At 41.9% G+C, this 21,085-nt stretch overlaps 2 protein-coding genes across 2 annotated transcripts; both read left to right on the plus strand.

Moving 5' to 3' along the window:
• Positions 1–16,771: 16,771 nt before the first annotated feature.
• LOC113142564 (olfactory receptor 1-like) lies at positions 16,772–17,767 on the plus strand. Its single transcript, XM_026327602.1, has one exon. It carries the CDS (start codon positions 16,772–16,774, stop codon positions 17,765–17,767), a length of 996 nt encoding a protein of 331 aa, XP_026183387.1.
• Positions 17,768–19,865: 2,098 nt separating this feature from the next.
• LOC113142565 (olfactory receptor 5K4-like) lies at positions 19,866–20,855 on the plus strand. Its single transcript, XM_026327603.1, has one exon. The coding sequence runs from the start codon at positions 19,866–19,868 to the stop codon at positions 20,853–20,855; it is 990 nt and encodes a 329-aa protein (XP_026183388.1).
• Positions 20,856–21,085: the final 230 nt, after the last annotated feature.

Below are 21,085 nucleotides of genomic sequence, written 5' to 3' on the forward strand. Positions count from 1 at the left end.
GCAATTTGGAACCCCGACCACGACCACAGAAACCCCCTACAATGTCCAATCCGTGACCGGAACCCCGCTAATGACCTCCCATGTTTCTCGTTGTGTGGGGCCCCGGCTTCTCCAGGTGGGGCTACTACATGAGGAACGGATCCATTTACTAGTCCTAGAGGGAGCCACGGTGGATCTCATCTTGGGCCGCTCGTGGTTGATGAAACATAAAGTTCGGACGCACCCACCTACCAGCCAGGTCAGAGGGTATGGCTCTCCTCCCGGGACATCCACCTGCGTCTGCCCAGTCGAAAACTCAGCCCCAGATTCTTAGGACCCTTCACCATTTTACAGAGGACTAATCCAGTCACGTATAAACTCCAGCTCCCAGCTCATTATCGCATTCACCCCACTTTTCATGTCTCACTCCTAAAACCTTTTTACCTTTCTGTTTCCCCAGAGTCCTAGAGAGGATGTCCTGGACCCGAATCTCCTGACTGCATTCCACAGGGATCATCTTGCCTGTCCCGCTCCGCAGGGTAGGAGTAGACCACCACGACGTCGGGGTCGGTCCTCAGGAGCGGACCGTGAAGGGGGGGGTACTGTCACGGACCGGCCGGATTCTCCACCAATCCGGTAAGACGATCCAGTTCACCTGTGTTTTGATGATCAATTAGACTCACCTGTTCCTCGTCCCTCAGCTGCCTATAAAAACGCCCGGCGCTAGCGAACAGACATCCGATCTCGTTAATGACTGCAGTGACTTGTTGCAACGCAGAACCTATTGCCATTCAAAGGACTCTATCGTCAAAACCCTGTTTCTCCTGAGCCCCACACCACCACCTAGCCGACTGACCTCCGGTCCACCGGTGCTCTGATCTCCTGATTCCAGCATTCCTCCACGTTCCCTCGAGCAGTAAATAAAGACTCCTGAATCCTCCCTACTCCGTGTTTGCTTGAATACGTATAACACCAACATAAGTATATTGACCTCCAACATCCATCCTAATGCCTGGACCATAAACTCAGCTGTGTCAATCACAATACTATCTTTGCTCAGTCCTATGATATACTCAATAAACACAGAAGAAATTCTGAGCTCAATAAAGAGACTTTGTAAAAACCATCGGCTGATCAACATAACTTTCTCCACCAAGGTGACCTCTATATTCAATGCAAAGCAGAGTGTTAAAATAGCATAATACTGATTTGTAATTTCTTTTATTAATAAGTAAGTTTAATATTAAGTATCAAAGTTTTAGTTTTACAATGGTGGTTATTATGAGGTATTTTGTCTTCAGTGGTTTCTGGTTAAAGACTATTCATACCTACTACATACATTAAAAAGGTTAAATCAACTCAGATTGCAATACATAGATCAATAAACTATCCTATTTCTGAATCATTTAAGCAGCATGTTGAAAACCTTGTAACTTTGCTTAGTGATGTTTTTTTTTCCCAACACAGCTGAGTTTTCTTCAGAAGTCAGGAAAAGGCTGGTTGCTGCCTTCTTACAGAACGAAAAATGACAGCATGTATTTTGTTCTTGTTAACTGTCACAGTGTCTTCAATGTCAGTCTTTTGTGTCTGAAAATAAAGCAAAAACAAGAAGACATGAAAATGTGTAATAGAGGGGAGATTTTCTTCAATCTAAATCTCAAATCCTACTAAGTATTCATGTCTCTCAGAAGAGGACAATGGTTTAAATTGAATAGTTTTTACACTGTGCCATAAAGAATTATTTTGTATTCCACTGACAATCGTAACAGCTGAGTCAGAGCTGATTGTATTGAACCACATATTGATGAAAGATACTATGAGGAAGTTTCATATAGAATATATTAGTATATGATTCCTAATCATGTGATGCAGCTTCCTGCCTTTCTGCTGTCTCTCAATGACAGAAGAAAAGCATAAATGATGAGGCTCTTATAGTACAGCTCATTTTAGGGAACTGCACACTTGATAGTATCTGAGGTGAGTTTGGTTAGAACAGTTTCCATCAGTCAGCTGTGTTATGTCTTATTATAAATTGTATTTGCTCTTTTTACATCTACTTAAAGTGATAATGGTTCCAACAGTGAAAGCTGCTACCATATCTAATGTCACATTTGTTCGTCCTGCAAAAGTTTATTTCAGTGGATTTTCCAATATCCCTCATGTTACATATTTTTTAATCTTCCTGTGTTTTGCCTATATCATGACTGTTGTTGGGAATGTCTTCCTAATGTCAGTGATTTACCTGGTCAGGACTCTTCATACTCCTAAATACATGATTGTGTTCAACCTGGCTTTAGCAGATTTGTGTGGGAGCACTGCTCTCACCCCAAAAGTATTTGAAACATTTTTGTTTGACAGGACCGACATTGACTTTGAGGATTGTTTAAGTTATATGTTTTTTGTCTATTTTTTTACAGATGTGCAGTCATGGATACTTGTCATTATGGCATATGACAGATTTATAGCAATTTGCTTCCCTTTAAGGTACCATAGTATTGTGACTAATCCAGCTATTGCTGCAATGCTGCTGTTAGTGTGGGTTGTTATTATGAGTATAACAGCATTTATGGTTGGGCTACTTGATCGTCATTCTTTCTGTGACTCTTTGGTGATACAAAGCTTTTTCTGTAATCATGGATTGATATCGGACCTGTCCTGTGGTGACTCATCTTTAAGTTTCATTATTTCTGATATTAGCTTTGTTTTAAATCCCTGTTTACCTCCTATATTGATAACATTGACATATATTTACATTGCCATAGCACTGAGCAGGATTGCATCACAAAAGGAAAGACTAAAAGCTTTGAAAACCTGCACTTCTCATTTGATTCTAGTGGCTATTTGCTTTATTCCCATTTTCTACATCAGCGTAGCTAATTTGATTTCCGAAGTTGATCGTGATGGCAGGATCATAAGCATGACTTTATCATACATCATACCCCCTTTACTCAATCCTATTTTATACTCTTTAAAGACAGAAGAAGTGCTGAACTCTATCAAAAGACTTTGTAACAATATGCTGAGTAACATAACTATGTCCAAAAACGTATTCACTGCTATGCTGACAAAGTGGAAAGTGTTAAAATAGCATACAAAGGTTTAGAATGTTTTACTATTGATTTCTTACTAGCCAGTTGCAGTCATGATGTGGTATTTTGTCATTTATTGTATTTTGCTGCTGCAGTGGCCATGTATTTATCTGTTGTGCAAAATGAAATCAAACATGAATCTGTTAAGTCTGCACTGCTTAAGATATCACATATTTCAGAAAAATTCATTTTTACCTTCTCATCATTCACTGTTGTTTAACAATACTTCAACACCAGAGATGTACATATATAAAATAGATGAAATATATTTAAACATATGTGGTCAACATTTAGAAATTGGTTTTGAGGCATTTTGCCTTTATCTCAGTTGGATATTGACAGGCTGCTATGAAATGCCTCCATGTGCAACTTCCATGTGCATTAACACCTAAATGACACTCCATGACAACAGTCAGCACAGGAAATAAGGTCATAGTTGAAGAATAGCACCACCATTTTACTGTGAAGAAAAGCAGTAAAATCTACTGCAGCTTTTAGAAAGTGAGACTCAAAATTGTTTAGAGCAGCAGGATTTCTTTTATCTGATTTCACCAACACTTCATGTAGCTGAGACAAGGAGAGTGACTTAAATTTAAAGCTGCAAGTGGGAACAAAATATCCAATGAAAAACCACAGTATATTAGGGCTCTGTAGCTGTAGCTGAATTTACCAAGTGCAGGAAGGTAAATCAATAAAAGTTTTTCTCAGCCTATGAAGATTTAATTGATTTCTAGTCCTTTCTGGTTTCAGAAATGATTGACAGTGAAAGTACTGAATTAATTTTCAGATTCAGCATTTTTGATATTAGAACTACATTGATTCCTCATTTCCTGAAGTGGATCCAGTTTAATTCAGAGCCCGTCTTTCTTGCCTTAACCCCAGGCCTTTATGTCTCCCCCTTTCTGAATCCACACAGTTGTGCAATTATAAACACCAACTTGTAAAGTGATTGCCTGTACACCCTGTCAAATCAATTTGTTTGTCAACAAAGCTTTTCCAAGCTTGAACCTCAGGACCTTGATTTTCTTGATTGATTGGTGTTGCAGTAATTTTGTGGAACCCAGATGTTTTAGAAGTCATTGTGAGCCATTCTCTTTCTGGAAAACCATAATGTTAAGTAGACTCATTAATGTTTTTCTCTTCATATGCTGAATATACTCAACATATTAGGTTAATTGTTTTTAATGTACTTATTGCTTTCAGACTGTAGTCGTGTTTCTTTTAACCTTCAAATTGAAACTGCGAATAGAAAAAAAACATTTTTTTCAGAAAAAAGCTTTTAGAGAAATGGAGGAAATACAATGTTTTAGTTGCATAACGTGACCTAATGGAAACACTGTCATGTCAACATTGTGTTTTATCAACATTTGGAAAATAGCAATAAAGCTTTCCACAAATCTGTAAAGAAAATGCATTTAGTGAGTGTTTACTACAGTGACCACAACCAACCAAAATCTACATCAGTGGTTTTGTTTGGCAATGCCAAATTTAAAAAATTTAAATCACTTCAAAATTTCTATTTTTCAAAAGAATGTATAGTGAAAGACACATTTGAAAAATTATATAATTGTGTATAGAAAGGTATAATTCAATTGTTTAGTCAGAATAGTGTTGAATTAGGCAAACAGTTGGGTTTTATAATTATAGTTTAGGATTACATAAGTTACAACAAGTAAATAAATAAATATGGAATTAAAATTCATTTGTCTGTCTGTGCATGTTGTTGTTTAAGCAGTTGTCAGTCTAAACATTTATTAGTGACTGGGACTATGATGCATAAAACCTGATCAACAGATGTGCTTGACATCCACAGGCTGAAAGTAAAACATTAGCATTGGAAGTAATTTCAACATCTAAATGTAATGAATTTACATTGTTTTTTAATGACAAGATTCAGAGTATTAAACAAGCAATAAATTGCACAAGGCAGATACCAACTCTGCATCCATCCAGGAGACACTGGATGTAGAACTGACACACTTTACACATGTAAATGACGAAACAGTTGAAGAGATCATCTCCAGTCTGAATTCATCCACCTGTTGGCTTGAGGTTTTACCCACTAGATTTCTAAAATCAGTACTAAGCAGTTTGTTACCACAATTCACTCAATTAGTTAATAACTCATTACAGTCTGGAACATTTCCAAGGGCCTTGAAAATTGCTGTCATCAAGCCTCTCCTGAAGAAGAGCAGCCTTGATGCTATGGTACTGAACAACTAGCGGCCCATATCAAACCTGCCGTTTTTAGGCAAAATCCTTGAAAAAGTTGTTTACCAACAACTTACTGATTTTCTCATGCTAAACTACTGCTTTGATGATCTTCAGTCAGGTCTTAGGCCCCATCACAGCACTGAAACTGCACTCATAACGGTGACAAATGACATTCTTCTGAACACTGATGCTGGTGGAGTCTCTGTCTTAGTACTGCTGGATCTAAGTGCTGCTTTTGACACAGTGGACCATGTGATCCTGTTACAAAGGTTAGAGGACTGGATAGGCATCTCTGATACTGGCCTTGAATGGTTAAGTCCGATCTTGACGACAGGAAGTATTTCATTGAAGTTGGTAACTGTGTCTCAGACCAAATGGTGTTGATATGTAGGGTCCCCCAGGGGTCCATCTTGGGACCCCTTTTGTTCATCTTTACATGTTTACATATCTTTAGGCCAGTTAATATGCAGCAATAATGTGCCCTACCATAACTATGCAGATGACACTCACATACATTTCACTGAATGAATATGGGCCAGTCGATTCACTGTGTCACTGCATTGAACAGATCACTCTGTGGATGCAAAACAACTCTCTCCAAATAGACAGTGACAAGACTGAAATAATCATCTTTGGGCCACAGAAACAAAGAGAAAGTGTCAGCAGTCACCTTGAGTCTCTTTCTCTAAAATTTAAAAATCAAGTTAGAAATCTAAGGGTAATCATGGAATCAGACATGAATTTTAACAGCCACATTAAATCGATAACACCATAAGCATTTTATCATTTCAAAAACATTGCTAGAATCAAAGGGATCATGCCTAAACCAGATGTAGAGAGACTCCTCTACGCATTTACCTCTAGCAGGTTTGATTACTGTAACGGCCTGTTCACGGGGCTCTCAAAAAGAACTGTAAGGTAGCTCCAGTACATTCGGAACGCTGCTGCTCGTGCCCAGAGTCAGGACTAAACAGGGAGAAGCAGCATTTCAATTCTATGCAGCTAAAACCTGGAATAATCTTCCTGATGATGTTAGACAAGCCTCATCTCTCATCTATTTTTAATTACTCTGTGTATGAATTGTGCTATATAGAGAAACTTGCCTTTCCTAGTTCTACATGTTTGCACCAGTTATTACTTTGATATAATAGTATATTATTATATAGTTTATCATTTTAAAGTATTTCTTAACACAATGCTCATGTGTAAATTCCTCATCTCCAGTATTTGTAAATCAAACAAAATGCAGTGTGATCTATGTTTAAATATTTTTCTACAATTTTTGCAAATTTTTGGTTAGCATGTGATGTTGGGTCTGTACATCTGCAAATTTTCTGCAAAGTGTATCATTTAAATGTACCCAAGTGGAAAACATGTATTTCGGAAACTAGAATTTAGAGTGGATTCATTTTATATCCTTTTTACAAACACTAATCATACTGTGCAATTTGTACCATTCATTCTAATTTATGTGCAGTTTCGACACTAACAGAAATATAATTCAGTATTTTGGTGACGAAAGTTAACAAATTCAAATCTATTAGCACATTGATGACATAAACTATGAGGCAGGTAAAAATGGCAGGTTTCTCAGGGTACAGCTGCACACTAGTTACTGTCTGAGGTGAGTGTGGTTACAACATTTCCCATCATTCAGCTGTGTCATTTATTTATATATTGGGTTATTTTTGCTGGTTTTTCATCCAGAAAAGAAGGTATTCATAATGGCCCCAGCTGCTACCATATCTGATTTTCCTAGCCAAGACTCTTCATATTCCTAAATACATGATTGTGTTCAACCTGGCTTTGACAGATTTGTGTGGGAGCACTGCTCTCATCGCAAAAGTCTTAGACACATTTTTGTTTGGCAACAGATACATTGTCTATGAGGCTTGTTTAAGTTATATGTTCTTTGTTTGGGTCTTTGCAAGTGTGCAGTCATGGACACTTGTTATTTTGGCATATGACAGATTTATAGCAATTTGCTTCCCTTTAATGTACCATAGTATTGTGACTAAACCAGTTATTGCTGCAATGCTGCTGTTAGTGTGGGTAGTTTTATTGGGCTTAATTTCAATTCAGCATTTTCATTTCGGCAACTTGATTGTCTCTCCTTCTGTGGATCTTTGGTCAAACAAAGCTTTTTCTGTGATCAAGGACCAACATATTATCTCGCTTGTAATGATACTTCTTTAAAGGCACGTTTTGCGTGTTATATCTATAGTCATGTGTTTACTTTTACAATTAAAATCTATGCCTTGATATTTTACCAACAAATTTTTTTAAAAATGTTTTTAACAGCTTAGCTCCAGATGTATTGCAGATTGTCAATAGTTCTTTTCAGTCTGGGCAGTTTCCCCAGGCCTTAAAAACTGTTATAAAACCTCTTCTTAAAAAGCCTAATCTAGATGCTTCAGCAGTAAGTAACTACAGGCCAATATCAAATCTTCCATTTTTGGGAAAAATAATTGAAAAAGTAGTTTCTCAACAAATTCACAGATTTATGGTGCAAAACAATCTTTTTAATGCATTTCAGTCTGGATTTCGCGGACACCACAGCCCGAGACTGCACTTATTAAAATTTTAAATGATTTACATTTAAATAATGATGAATCCAAAACCTCTGTTTTAGTACTACTGGATCTCAGTGCTGCATTTGACACAGTTGATCATGATGTGCTGCTTGATAGACTGTATGAAAGGTGCAATACAAATAAATTTGCCTTTGCCTTTGCCTTTACCTCCTCTATTAATAGCACTGACATATTTACATTGCCATAGTGAGCTCAGTGAGCAGGATTGTATCACAAAAAGAAAGAGTCAAAGCATTGAAAACTTGTACTTCTCACCTGATTCTTGTTGCACCAACATAGCTGCAGTGACCTCCTACCTCCATCCTAATGCCAGGATCATAAACTCTACCTTAACACACACCATACCAGCTTTGCTCAATCCTATTATATACTCTTTAAAGACAGAACAAGTGCTGAACTCTATCAAGAAACCTTGTAAAACCAATAGGCTGAACAACATAACCTTATTGAACAAGGTGACGTCATAATAACTGCTGTATTCACATAACAGTGTTAAAACTGCATGAATGTGAATGAAGTTATGACTATACACTGCTTATGATGGCAAAATGTAATTATTTAAGCCATATAAAAATATTTTAAACATAACGGTTTTAATTGAAATGAAAAAACAGTACAAAAACTTTTGGAAATTTCATACTGGCAAATTTTTAATAGCTCTATTCTCCTTTGTCTCACAAAGTAAACATGGCTGAATCAACTTCTATCAGAATAAATGGATCAATGAATTATACCCTCTTTAAAAAATTTTATGTTATTAATATTGTGCAAAGGGACAAAACTACTTTGATCATATCTGATTGTGCTTCACACTGTTACAACAAGGTTTAATATCTGAATGCCTGAACCTTTGTGTGGGCAGTTTGCATGTCCTCTCCATATCTGAATGAGTTTTCTCATGTCACCTCAGTTTGCACCCACAGTTCGCATATTTGTTGCCATGTGTCTGTCCTGTGTTTGTCTGACAAACTCTCCAGGGTGTACCCTGCCTCTGAGACTGTACAGCATGAAATGGAGACTGTATTCTGTAAAGTGTAAGAGGAGCTCATTAGATTTTGTGTACTCAGTCCTAACTTAGAGATAATTAGCAAACCAGTTTGCTGTTCAGTCAGACCAATTTACATTAAGAAACCTTTGCTGTAACAGGGTATGATCCATGTAATCAAAGGCTTCAGACAAATGAATAAATACAGCTGTACAGCTTCATTTTGACAGGAAATGATATTCAGAACTTGGATTGTAGCAGTAACAGTACATCTATGCTGTCCAGACAATATAGCATCAACAGTGTGCACAACTATTTTTTGGCTGCGTAAGAAATAGTCCTATAATTAAATAAGTGTTGCAACCTTTAACAACAGTTGAACCAAAGCTGATTTCCACACTCCTGGAATCTCATTGTAGAAAAAATAACATTAAAAATGTGTGTTAGAGGAAAAAAATCTACAGCAGCTTAAAGGTTGAATATGTAATGTTTGGAGTGATTTATCAACAGAAAATAAATATGATGGAGTAAAATGTCATTAATGTGTAATCACTGGAAAATTCCAAACATTGCATTATCTTAATCTTTGAAAGAACCTTACAAATCTACATAGGTAGCATAAACAAATGTCTCGGTTAGATTTAGACATCAAAATGAAAAAACATAAAAACATACATTTATGTCAGTTGCTATTGCTGATCGCCACTCACTGTCATTGCCTCCAGTAGGTGAAGTAGGATCCTACTGACCTATACATATATATATATATATATATATATATATATATGTATGTATGTATAACAACCTGATGAGAAATGGGCTACTGGAACAAGACACTTGTGGACGAGGGCTGATAACAGAGAACTGTTGGAATGCTACTACATGAGTAACCCCAGCGATAGGGGCTACATGAAGAGGATGTGGGACCTATGGAAACTCCGAAACCCACCATCCACACTAGGGCCAAAGCATCTAGTAGCTCAGTGTTCCAACATCCGCCCTTCCAACGGCAGCTGCTATCACAACTAGAGATTGAAGAAATACAACACAAATGCTATGGCAAGGGGGAGCCAGGACGCCAGGTCAGGGGGGAAACCATATCACCCTGGGTATCAAGATTGGGTATCAAGCCCCAATGACAAGGCCCGACACACTCAACACAAGAGCAGCTGACCTGAGAGTGAAGATCGTAGACAAGATGGTCATCTGGAACCTCCGCAGCCGGTTACCAAGACTAAGTGAAGTACTCTCTGAAAGTCCACTAGAAGATGTGAATGCAGCATTACGAACAATCCCCACTGTGACCATCACCGAGACCAACAAGCTGATATACACCACGGCAACAGTGATCCTTGAGATGCTTGGCCACAAAATCCATTCCACCACCAAGGAGCAGTACCCTGCGTGGAGAAGGAGGTTAGAGGCAAAAATAAGGGCAACACGGAGAGAAGTTAGCCAACTATCAGAACTGCAGAGAAGGGGCATGGAGTTGGGTAAGAAATACAGCAGGCTGTCCATACCTGAGGCCCTGGAGACTGCCAAACAACGACTCACAGCCCTGGCCACACGCCTGAAGAGGAACACCAGAGAAATAGAAGCACGGAGAATAAACAGGATGTTCTCCACCGAACCATCCAAAGTGTACTCTCAGTGGGGGGGCAGTAACACGAGAGCAGACCCACCAAGGCTGGAGACTGAACAATACTGGGAAAACATATGGGAGAGGGAGGCATCACATAACACCAATGCCCAGTGGCTGGCAGACCTGAGAGCAGACCACAGCAACCTCCCTGAACAGGAACCAGTAACCATCGCAACGGCAGATATCCGAGAAAGGGTCTCAAACATGAAGAACTGGACAGCACCGGGGCCTGACATGATCCACACTTACTGGCTAAAGAAGCTAACTGCCCTCCATGAGCGCCTGGCAGCTCAGATGAACCAGCTGCTAATGGGTGGGACTCACCCAGAGTGGCTAACTGAAGGCAGGACAGTCCTGATCCTGAAGGACCCCCAAAAGGGAGCAGTCCCATCCAACTACTGTCCAATAACCTGCCTCTGTACAACATGGAAGCTCCTGTCGGGCATCATAGCGGCTAAGATGGGTAGGCACATGGCTCGATACATGAGCGGGGCCCAGAAAGGAATGGGTAAGGACACCAGGGGAGCAAAACATCAACTACTGGTGGATAAAGCGGTCGCTCGAGACTGTAAGACCAGACAGACCAACCTGTGCACCGCCTGGATTGACTACAAGAAAGCCTACGACTCAATGCCTCACACATGGATCCTGGAATGCCTGGAGCTGTACAACATCAATAGGACCCTAAGAACCTTCATAAGGAACTCAATGGGACAACAACCCTAGTAACCAACCTCAAGCCGATAGCACAAGTCTCCATCAAGTGCAGCATCTACCAAGGAGATACTCTGTCCCCACTGCTGTTCTGCATAGGCCTGAACCCCCTCAGCCAGATCATCACTAAGACTGGCTTTGGATACCGACTGCGAAATGGGGCAACCATCAGCCACCTCCTGTACATGAATGACATCAAGCTGTATGCCAGGACCGAGCGAGACATCGACTCACTGATCCACACCAACAGGATATACAGCAACAACATTGGAATGTCATTCGGACTGGACAAGTGTGGTCGGATGATAACAAAGAGAGGGAAGGTTGTCAGGACTGAAGGAGTTGAACTCCCAGAAGGCAGCATAGCGGATGTTGAGGGGAACTACAAGCCCACTTAGCGTTGTCACATGTTTTGAGGGCTGTCTTCAAATGTGTATCCTCCTCCTTCTTCTCCTCCATAGAGGTAGGGATGTTGCTCTGTGGACCAAAGTCCTGATGACTCCTAGTTTGTGTTGCAATAGGTGATGGGAGTCAAATAACAGGTATTGGTCCATGTTTGTGGGTTTCCTGTAGACTTCTATTTCTAGATGACAACCTCAGTCCAAAAAGGCTAGCCTGTTCTATTTTGCGTCCTCTCTGGGGAATATGATGTTTGTGTCTACTGCATTGATGTGATCTGAGAGGGCTTGAATTTCCTGGGTCTTGATTTTCACCCATGGCACATCCATGTTTCTGTCTGTAAATTCACCTCTGTGTGAGAAGTACGTGGTGTTCAGACATAGATCCAGAAGCAGGCAAATTTGGTCTGCGTTGAGGCTGCTCCTGGTTGAGAGGGTGCTGTTTTTTAGTCTTCTCCTAATAGATGTTAGAGCATTGGTGTTGAGGATGCTAGTGAAGAGGAATGTAATATCAAGGATACCATTGTTTCATCTGTATCCAGTTTTAGATGTCTGACTTTGGAGGCCAATTCCTCTGAATTCTGGATGTGGTGGTCTGTGTGACATACCAGTGGTGCTAAGATGGTGGCAAGGTGTTTGGCAATGTTTTATGTCACTGAGTTTATGCTGATGATGATGGGTCTGAGGGGGGCTTCTTCTTTGTGTATCTTGGGGAGCCCATACAGGCTGTTGTCTCCGCTGGATGCAGTCTGTGGTAGGTAGTCCTGTCAATGGCATTGTCCTGTTCCAGGTTTTTAAACAGTGCATCACCTCTTTCGTGTAAGTGCTGGTGGGGTCCCTTCTCAATTTTTCATAGGTCTCTCCAAAAGGGAGGTTACTTTTTCATGGCAGTCTACCGTGTTCAAGACCACAGTGCATCTCTGTTTGTCTGCAGACAGGATGGTAATAGTCTCAGAGGACAATGGCCGAACGCTGCAAATACAGAAACGCTGCAACAGCCAAAACACACGTAAAACGTCGCCTCTCTAAAAGTTAGCCAAACTTTGTTCATAGGATCCCTCAGTTCAGGGTCCCACTAGAGCGCTGGCGCACTTCGGTCCATGAATATGTAGCGTTTCTCTCTTGGTTGTGTTTTGGCTGTTGCAGTGTTTCTGTATTTGCAGCGATCGGCTGTTGTGGCGCGTTTGCCCTTGTCGGCCACCGTAGATCAACTGAGCAACATAACCTTACCAAACAAGCTGACCTCTTTATAACTGTACTGACATAACTGTGTAGTAAATAGTGTGTTTCATAAGATTTTACTGTCAACTGTGATTATTAAGTGGTGTTCCAGTCATTGTATTTTGCTGTTGCAGTAGCTCTATAATGATCTTTGCAAAATTAAATCAGAGATATGAATATGTTATGGCTCTACACTGCTTAAGACATCAAATATTTGGCAAAAAGAAATCATCATGCAGAACTTTTGTTTTTCAGTGATTCATTCCAGTGTAATTATTAAAGGCATATAAAGATATTACATTATATTAAATATAACAATTTGGAATGGAAATACAATGCAAGCTTTGTGTTTGACAAACTGTCCTAGGTGTCTAGTGTCACCTGGGCTTGGCTCCACCCCTGTTTTGACCCTGGATAGCAGGAATAAGCACTATAGATAATGGGTGTCTGCATTCAGTACAAAATGGAGCTGAATGAGCAGAGACTGTACAGCGTTAAAGGCGGTAATCTATAAGGTTTATGAGGCGCATATTAGCTTTGCTGTTTGGTCTGACACATTTCTGATTGCATCAGCACTTTGATGACCAACAATATAAGGAATCTCTAGAATATCAACATCTAATTCAAGATCATGTGACACTGATTTTTTTACTGTCTTACAATGAAAGGAAAAAATATAAACGCCAGGTGTCAAAACTCACTTCAGAAAATTGCATACTGTTACTGTAGTTTATCACAGTATTCAAAAGCACTGTAAGCACACAGACAAATGGTAGAAGGATGAAGTAGACAGTGATGTGGTGAAATGTCTGAAATGTGATGCTATAGAAGTCTGGATGTTGAATGATGACAGAGCCCTGAGAAAAAACAAAACTCCACCATGGCTGTACCCACCATTGAGGACACTGAGGTCATGACATCTGTATTTTTTCCAAGGCACATACAACTGATGTTGTGAAATATTTGCCTAAAATAACTTTGACTTCCGTAACCTTGTAACCTGAAAATTGCAGGTTCGAGTCTCAGGTCTCAGAGTGAATAGCCAGTGCCCTGTCCATCCTCAATACCACGACTGGGGTAAGACCCTTGAGCAAGGAACCGGACCCCCAACTGCTCCCTGGGCGCCGCAGCATTGGCTGCCCACTGCCCTGGGTGTGTTTGCACGGTGTGAGTGTGTGTTCACTGCTGTGTGTGTGCACTTGGGTGGGTTAAATGCAGAGCGCAAATTCCAAGTATGGGTCACCCTACTTGGCCATGTAAAGTCACTTTCACATACATTGTACTGCGTCAAAATAACCGACTTTATTGACTGAGCACTGAGCACTCTCTTCATGTAAATCTCTTTACATGGGGTACTTTGGCTGGCCTTTATAGTGCCTTTATACAAGAGGGAGAGTGCAGAGGAGGTGCAGGTGAGTGACTTGGGAACAGGTGAGACGAATAGTGGTGATTGCCAGGGGGAAAACCTGGCAGAACCGTAACAGTACCCCCCTCTCCACGGCCAACTCCTGGGGGCCGAACCCCCCTCTTGAGGACAGGGGACCGTGGAGACTGGGGACCGTGGAGACTGCGGACCGTGGACAGAGGAGAATGGGGACAGGGGACAGGGGACAGAGGAGACTGGGGAGAGAGGAGACTGGGGACAGAGGAGACTGGGGACAGAGGAGACTAGGGACAGAGGAGACTGGGGACAGAGGAGAGAGGAGACTGGAGACTGGGGAGAGAGGAGACTGGGGACAGAGGAGACTAGGGACAGAGGAGACTGGGGACAGAGGAGAGAGGAGACTGGAGGCTGGAGACTGGGGAGAGACGAGACTGGAGACTGGGGACAGAGGAGCCTGGAGACTGGGGACAGAGGAGCCTGGGGACAGAGGAGACTGGAGACTGGGGCGGCGACCTGAGACTCGGCAGCGACTCGGGAGGCTCTGGGAACGCTGGAGACGGCGATGACTGGAGAGACTCTGGAGACGGCGACGGCTGGGGAGACTCAGGAGACGGCGACGGCTGGGGAGACTCTGGCTCGGACGGCTGGAGACTCTGGCTCGGATGGCTGGAGAGACTCTGGCTCGGGCGGCTGGAGAGACTCTGGCGTGGACTGCACCTGCTGCAAGGGTGGTGGTTCCAGAGGCCACGGCAGCGGCGGCCACCACTCCGGAGGTGGCGGTTCCGGATACCGAGGCAGTGGCCGTAGCAGCTGTGGAGGCGACGGCTCCGGGGCCCGCGGCAGAGGCAGCAGCCGCTGTGAAGGTGGAGACTCAGGAAGCTCGGGGGACGCTGGAGACCCAGGGGACGCTGGAGACCCGGGGGACGCTGGAGAAACAGGTGACGCAGGAAGTACCGGAACTTCAGGGGGCCCAGGCGGCTCTAACTCCGGTAGCTGGGGAGACTCTAGCTCAAACTCTGGCTGCTGATGAGGATTCGGGAACACTGAGGGCATGAGTGGGTCCGGGAGATTAGTGGGAAGGAAAGAATCCATGATGGGCTGCTCGGGGAACTCCGCTGGTGGCAGCGGCTCCGGGGACACTGGCGGCGGTAGCTCGGGAAACTCGAGCGGATCCGGAGGTTCGGGTCCTGGTAGCAGCTCGGGAATCGGTCGCTCGGGAGCCGACCCCTCGGGAATCGACTGCACAGAAAACCGCTGCTCGGTGAATGGCTGTACGGAGCCTAGCAGCTCGGGAATCAGCAGCTCGGGAATCAGCTGTGTGGGGCGTGGCTGCTCGGGGAGCTCTGGAGGCTCGGCCGGGTGCTGCTGCTGCTGGACTGGCGGCAGCATAGGTGGGTCTGGGAGCGGAGGCGGCTTCGGGATCTCTGGGAGCAGAGGTGGGTCCGGGAGTTCTGGGAGCAGAGGCGGGTCCGGGAGCTCTGGGAGCAGAGGCGGGTCCGGCAACTCTGGGAGCAGAGGCGGGTCCGGGAACTCTGGGAGCAGAGGCGGGTCCGGGGGCAGCTGTAGGGACTCCGGAGGAGATGACTGGCGAGACGGTACAGGAGGCGGCGACCGGCGGGGCGGCACTGGAGGCAGCGACCGGTGAGGCGGCACTGGAGGCGGTGACCGGCGAGGTGGCACTGGAGATTCGGGTATCTGCAGAGGTACTGGAAAGCGTGGTGCTGGGGGTGTAAGAGGAATCCCGGCAGCGGAGACTTCATTAGGGGACGGCGACTCTCGGGCTGGTCCTTTACGATTCCGTCGTTGTCGTCGAGACGGCAGGTCAGGTGGCTGTCCTCCGAACCTCCTTGCCAGACGGGTACCGCGGACGGAGTTTCGGTGGGAATCCCCGATGAGGAGGTCTGTCCAAAAGAGGTCCCAGTCCTCATCGTCGAGGCCCTCCCCGTCAGAATAGTAAAGGAGATCCCTTGGTTCTAATCGGTGCCGCGGAAACTCTGGATCCTCGGGATACATCAGCCCCTCGGGATACTCTGGGTCCTCGGGATACTCCAAAAACTGGGAAGGAGGGAGAACGGGTGCGTCGGTGCACGGCGGCTTCAGGGTCCAGGGTCGTGCCTTAAGTTCCTGCCAAATGGCACGTGCCTCAGCCGGGGGTAGAGGCTGGGGAGCCATCTGGCGGAGCTGTGGCTGAGATGGCCGCGGCGACGGCCGGGGACGTGGCTGTGGAGAGGGCCAGGGAGATTCAGGCTTCGGAAATGAGTCCAGAGATCTCTTCCTGTTTGTTCGGTGTCGGTCGGATCTTCTGTAACGGACACCCTCAGAGACAGGAACGAGGAACATATTTGAGGTCTTTATTTAAACACTCACAATATCGCAGGAAACGAGGAAGAGGGAGAGTGCAGAGGAGGTGCAGGTGAGTGACTTGGGAACAGGTGAGACGAATAGTGGTGACTGCCAGGGGGAAAACCTGGCAGAACCTTAACAAGTCAGTTGTGTCATACTTTATTTTATATTGTGTAATTTTCTCTATTTACACTTAGTGAAAGAAATAATGGCCCCAGACAAGAAAGCTGCTACCATATCTAATGTCACATTTGTTCGTCCTGCAAAATTTTATCTCAGTGGATTTTCCAACATCCCTCATGTTACATATTTTTATATCTTCCTGTGTTTTGTCTATATCATGCCTGTTGTTGGGAATGTTCTGCTTCTCTCAGTGATTTTCCTGGTCAAGACTCTTCATACTCCTAAATACATGATTGTGTTCAACCTGGCTTTGACAGATTTGTGTGGGAGCACTGCTGTCATCCCAAAAGTCTTAGACACATTTTTGTTTGACAACAGATACATTGTCTATGAGGCTTGTTTAAGTTATATGTTCTTTGTTGTGTTCTTTCTAAGTGTGCAGTCATGGACACTTGTCACTATGGCATATGACAGATTTATAGCAATTTGCTTCCCTTTAAGGTACCATAGTATTGTGACTAAACCAGCTATTGCTGCAATGCTGCTGTTAGTGTGGGTTGCTATATTGAGTCTAATATCATGCATGGTTGGGCTACTTGATCGTCTCTCCTTCTGTGGATCTTTGGTGATACAAAACTTTTTCTGTGATCATGGACCAACATTTCGTCTGGCATGTAATGACACATCTTTAAATTACATGATGGCATGGGTTGTGTTTATAGTAATCATTTGTTTACCTCGTATATTAATAGCATTGACATATGTTTGCTTTGCCATAGCACTGAGCAGGATTGCATCACATAAAGAAAGAGTCAAAGCATTGAAAACTTGTACTTCTCACCTGATTCTTGTGGCTATTTTTTACTTACCTCTCTTGGGCACCAATATAGCTGCAGTGACCTCCTCCCTCCATCCTAATTCCAGGATGATAAACTCTGCTTTAACACACACCATACCATCTTTGCTAAATCCTATTATATACTCTTTAAAGACAGAAGAAGTGCTGAACTCTGTCAAGAAACTTTACAAAAACAATAGGCTGAGAAAGATAACCTTATCAAGCAAAGGGAGCCCTTCATAACTGCTGAACTAGCACATCACCTAGTGTTAAAATTGTATTGTGTTTTGTACATTTTTTATTATCAACTTTTACAAGCAAGTACTACAGTTTTAGTATACTTTTTACAATAAAGTTATTAAGTGGTGTATCAGTCATAGTATTTTACTGTTGCAGCAGCTCTATAATGACCTTCACAAAATGAAATCAGAGATATGAATATGTTATGGCTCTAATACGCTTTAAGACATATATTTGGCAAAAATACACCATCATGAGTAACTATTGATTTTCAATCCTTTATTCAGCTGTAATTTTAAAGGCATATAAAATATTCAGTTATATTAAAAATAACCATCTGAAATTAAAATGCAGTACAAAATTTTCAACTGGTGGAAATTTCACTGTTAAATATTTAATATCTCATATGTTATATGTGTTATACAGAGACAAAAAGCATGGCTGAAATAACTTTTGTCAGAATAAATAGATGAACCAATTATGCCTTCTTTACAAACTTTAATAATATTAATACTTTAAAAAGAGACAAAGCCTGTTTGGTAATATCTGACTGTAGAAATTGCTGTTGCTTTGATATTTGTTTGTCACCATGTGTCTGCTTTGTCTTCGGATGATAAACTGTCCAGGGTGTACCCTGCCTCTTGGACAGTGTCACCTGGGATCGGCTCCAAACTTGACCCTGGATGGTAGGAATTAGCACTATAGATAATGGATGAATATTTTGTCTTCATTCAGTACAAAATGGAGCTGAATGTGCAGAGACTGTAGAACATAAAACGAAGACTGTAGTTTGTAAAGTTTATGAGGGGCCCATTAGCTTTTGCGTGTTGAATATTACCTCAGACATAATGAGTAAAGCAGTCTGCTATTTGGTCAGACAAGATAATATCTACAGCTGCACAGCTCTGCTTTTGATTTCAAATAATATCACTCACAGCTTTGATTGTAGCAGTAGCAGCATTGCTAAGCTGCTTCCAAAATCCAGACTGATGCTCAGACAAACTAGCATCAACATGTAAAACCTTTTTCAAATGGCTGCTCACAAGAATTTGCAGAATCTTCGCATGCACATAAAACAGAGCTATAATTATTTAAATAAGTGTTGCAACCTTTAACATCAGTGGAACCAAAGCTGATTTCAAGGCTTCACAAATCTCACTGTGTCAAGAATAACATCAAAAATGTGTCTCGGATTAAAAACAAGAAAAATCTCCAGCAGCTTAAAAAAATAAGACTGTTAATATTTTGGAGCAGCTGGTGTCTGACCTCATTCAGCTCAGACCAGGTCAAAGGCTTAAATTGTTGAAATCATTTAAATTATTACAGTACATCTAAGTAGAAACTGTTGTATTTTCTCTACATTTGCTAAGATTGATGATAAATATTTGATTTCTAGGGTCAACCTGGTGGGGCAGTGGTTAGCAGTTGTCTCACAGCAAGGAGTTTATGGGTTTGAAACCCTGACCCAGGGCCTTTCTGTGTTGTTTTATGTTCTCCCTGTGTCTGTGTAGGTTTTATCTGAGTAACTGGACTTCAGTTCAAGTAATAACATGCAGTCAGGTGAGCTTAAATGGTGACTCTAAATCATCTATAGGTGTGAACGTGAGTATGAGTGTTTCTCTGTGTGTCAACCTTGTAAAAGACTGATGATGAATTCAGGATGTAAACTGAGGACCATTGTCAGCTGGACTTGACTGCAGCCCCTGCGACCCTGGATAGCAGTAACAAGTGGTAGATTAAAACTTTACTATTTCTTAAATCGCTAATTATAGTTTAGAATTTCAGGGATTTGTTGAGATTTTTCATGTTTATGTACTAAGCAATTAAAAAACAGTCAGTATCATTGTGACAACAATTGAGTGATCTTGATGACGTGTCTAATTTATGATCATGTGACACGTCTACCCTCATTTCTATTGTGTCACAGTGACAGAGGATACAATATAAATGGCAGGTCTGTCACAGTACAACTCACTTCAGGGAACTGCACACTTGTTACTGTCTGAGGTGAGTTTGGTTACAACAGTTCCCATCAGTCAGTTGTGTTATCGTTTATTATGTACTATATAATTTTCTCTATTTCCACGAAGTGAAAGAAAAAATGGCTCCAGACAAGAAAGCTGCTACCATATCTAATGTCACATTTGTTCGTCCTGCAAAATTTTATCTCAGTGGATTTTCCAACATCCCTCATGTTACATATTTTTATATCTTCCTGTGTTTTGTCTATATCATGACTGTTGTTGGGAATGTTCTCCTTCTCTCAGTGATTTTCCTGGTCAAGACTCTTCATACTCCTAAATACATGATTGTGTTCAACCTGGCTTTGACAGATTTGTGTGGCAGCACTGCTCTCATCCCAAAAGTCTTAGACACATTTTTGTCTGACAACAGATACATTGTCTATGAGGCTTGTTTAAGTTATATATTCTTTGTTTGGTTCTTTCTAAGTGTGCAGTCATGGACACTTGTCATTATGGCATATGACAGATTTATAGCAATTTGCTTCCCTTTAAGGTACCATAGTATTGTGACTAAACCAGCTATTGCTGCAATGCTGCTGTTAGTGTGGGTTGCTATATTGAGTCTAATATCATGCATGGTTGGGCTACTTGATCGTCTCTCCTTCTGTGGATCTTTGGTGATACAAAGCTTTTACTGTGATCATGGACCAACATATCGTCTGGCATGTAATGACACATCTTTAAATTACACAGTAGCAGTAGTTGGTTTTATTGTTGTCATTTGTTTACCTCCTACATTAATAGCATTGACATATGTTTGCATTGCCATAGCACTGAGCAGGATTGCATCACAGAAAGAAAGAGTCAAAGCATTGAAAACTTGTACTTCTCACATGATTCTTGTGGCTATTTTTTACTTACCTCTCTTGGGCACCAACATAGCTGCACTGACCTCCTACATCCATCCTAATGCCAGGATGATAAACTCTACTTTGGCACACACCATACCAGCTTTACTAAATCCTATTATATACTCTTTAAAGACAGAAGAAATGCTGAACTCTATCAAGAAACTTTCTAAAAACAATAGACTGATCAACCTAACAAGGGGACCTCTCTACTGCTAAACTGACAACAGTGTTAAAATTGTATAATGTGTTTATTAGCAAATATTAAGTTTTGGTTTTAAACTCTGTTTTTTTTTTTTTTTGTGGTATTTTATCAACCATTGTGTTTTGCTATTGCAGTAGACATATAATGACTCTATAACTCATAAGACTTCAAATGTGGTAAAAAAAAACATGATTTTATTTTGTTGGATTTCATAAATCTTTGTAATTATTAAAGGCCTATAAAA

Source organism: Mastacembelus armatus, chromosome 14 (assembly GCF_900324485.2).
Source record: "Mastacembelus armatus chromosome 14, fMasArm1.2, whole genome shotgun sequence".
Lineage (NCBI taxonomy): Eukaryota > Metazoa > Chordata > Actinopteri > Synbranchiformes > Mastacembelidae > Mastacembelus > Mastacembelus armatus.

Bases quoted from the DNA above. Each gene is read 5' to 3' on its own strand.
- LOC113142565 (XM_026327603.1), top strand. From the start codon at position 19,866: ATGGCTCCAGACAAGAAAGCTGCTACCATATCTAATGTCACATTTGTT.
- LOC113142564 (XM_026327602.1), top strand. From the start codon at position 16,772: ATGGCCCCAGACAAGAAAGCTGCTACCATATCTAATGTCACATTTGTT.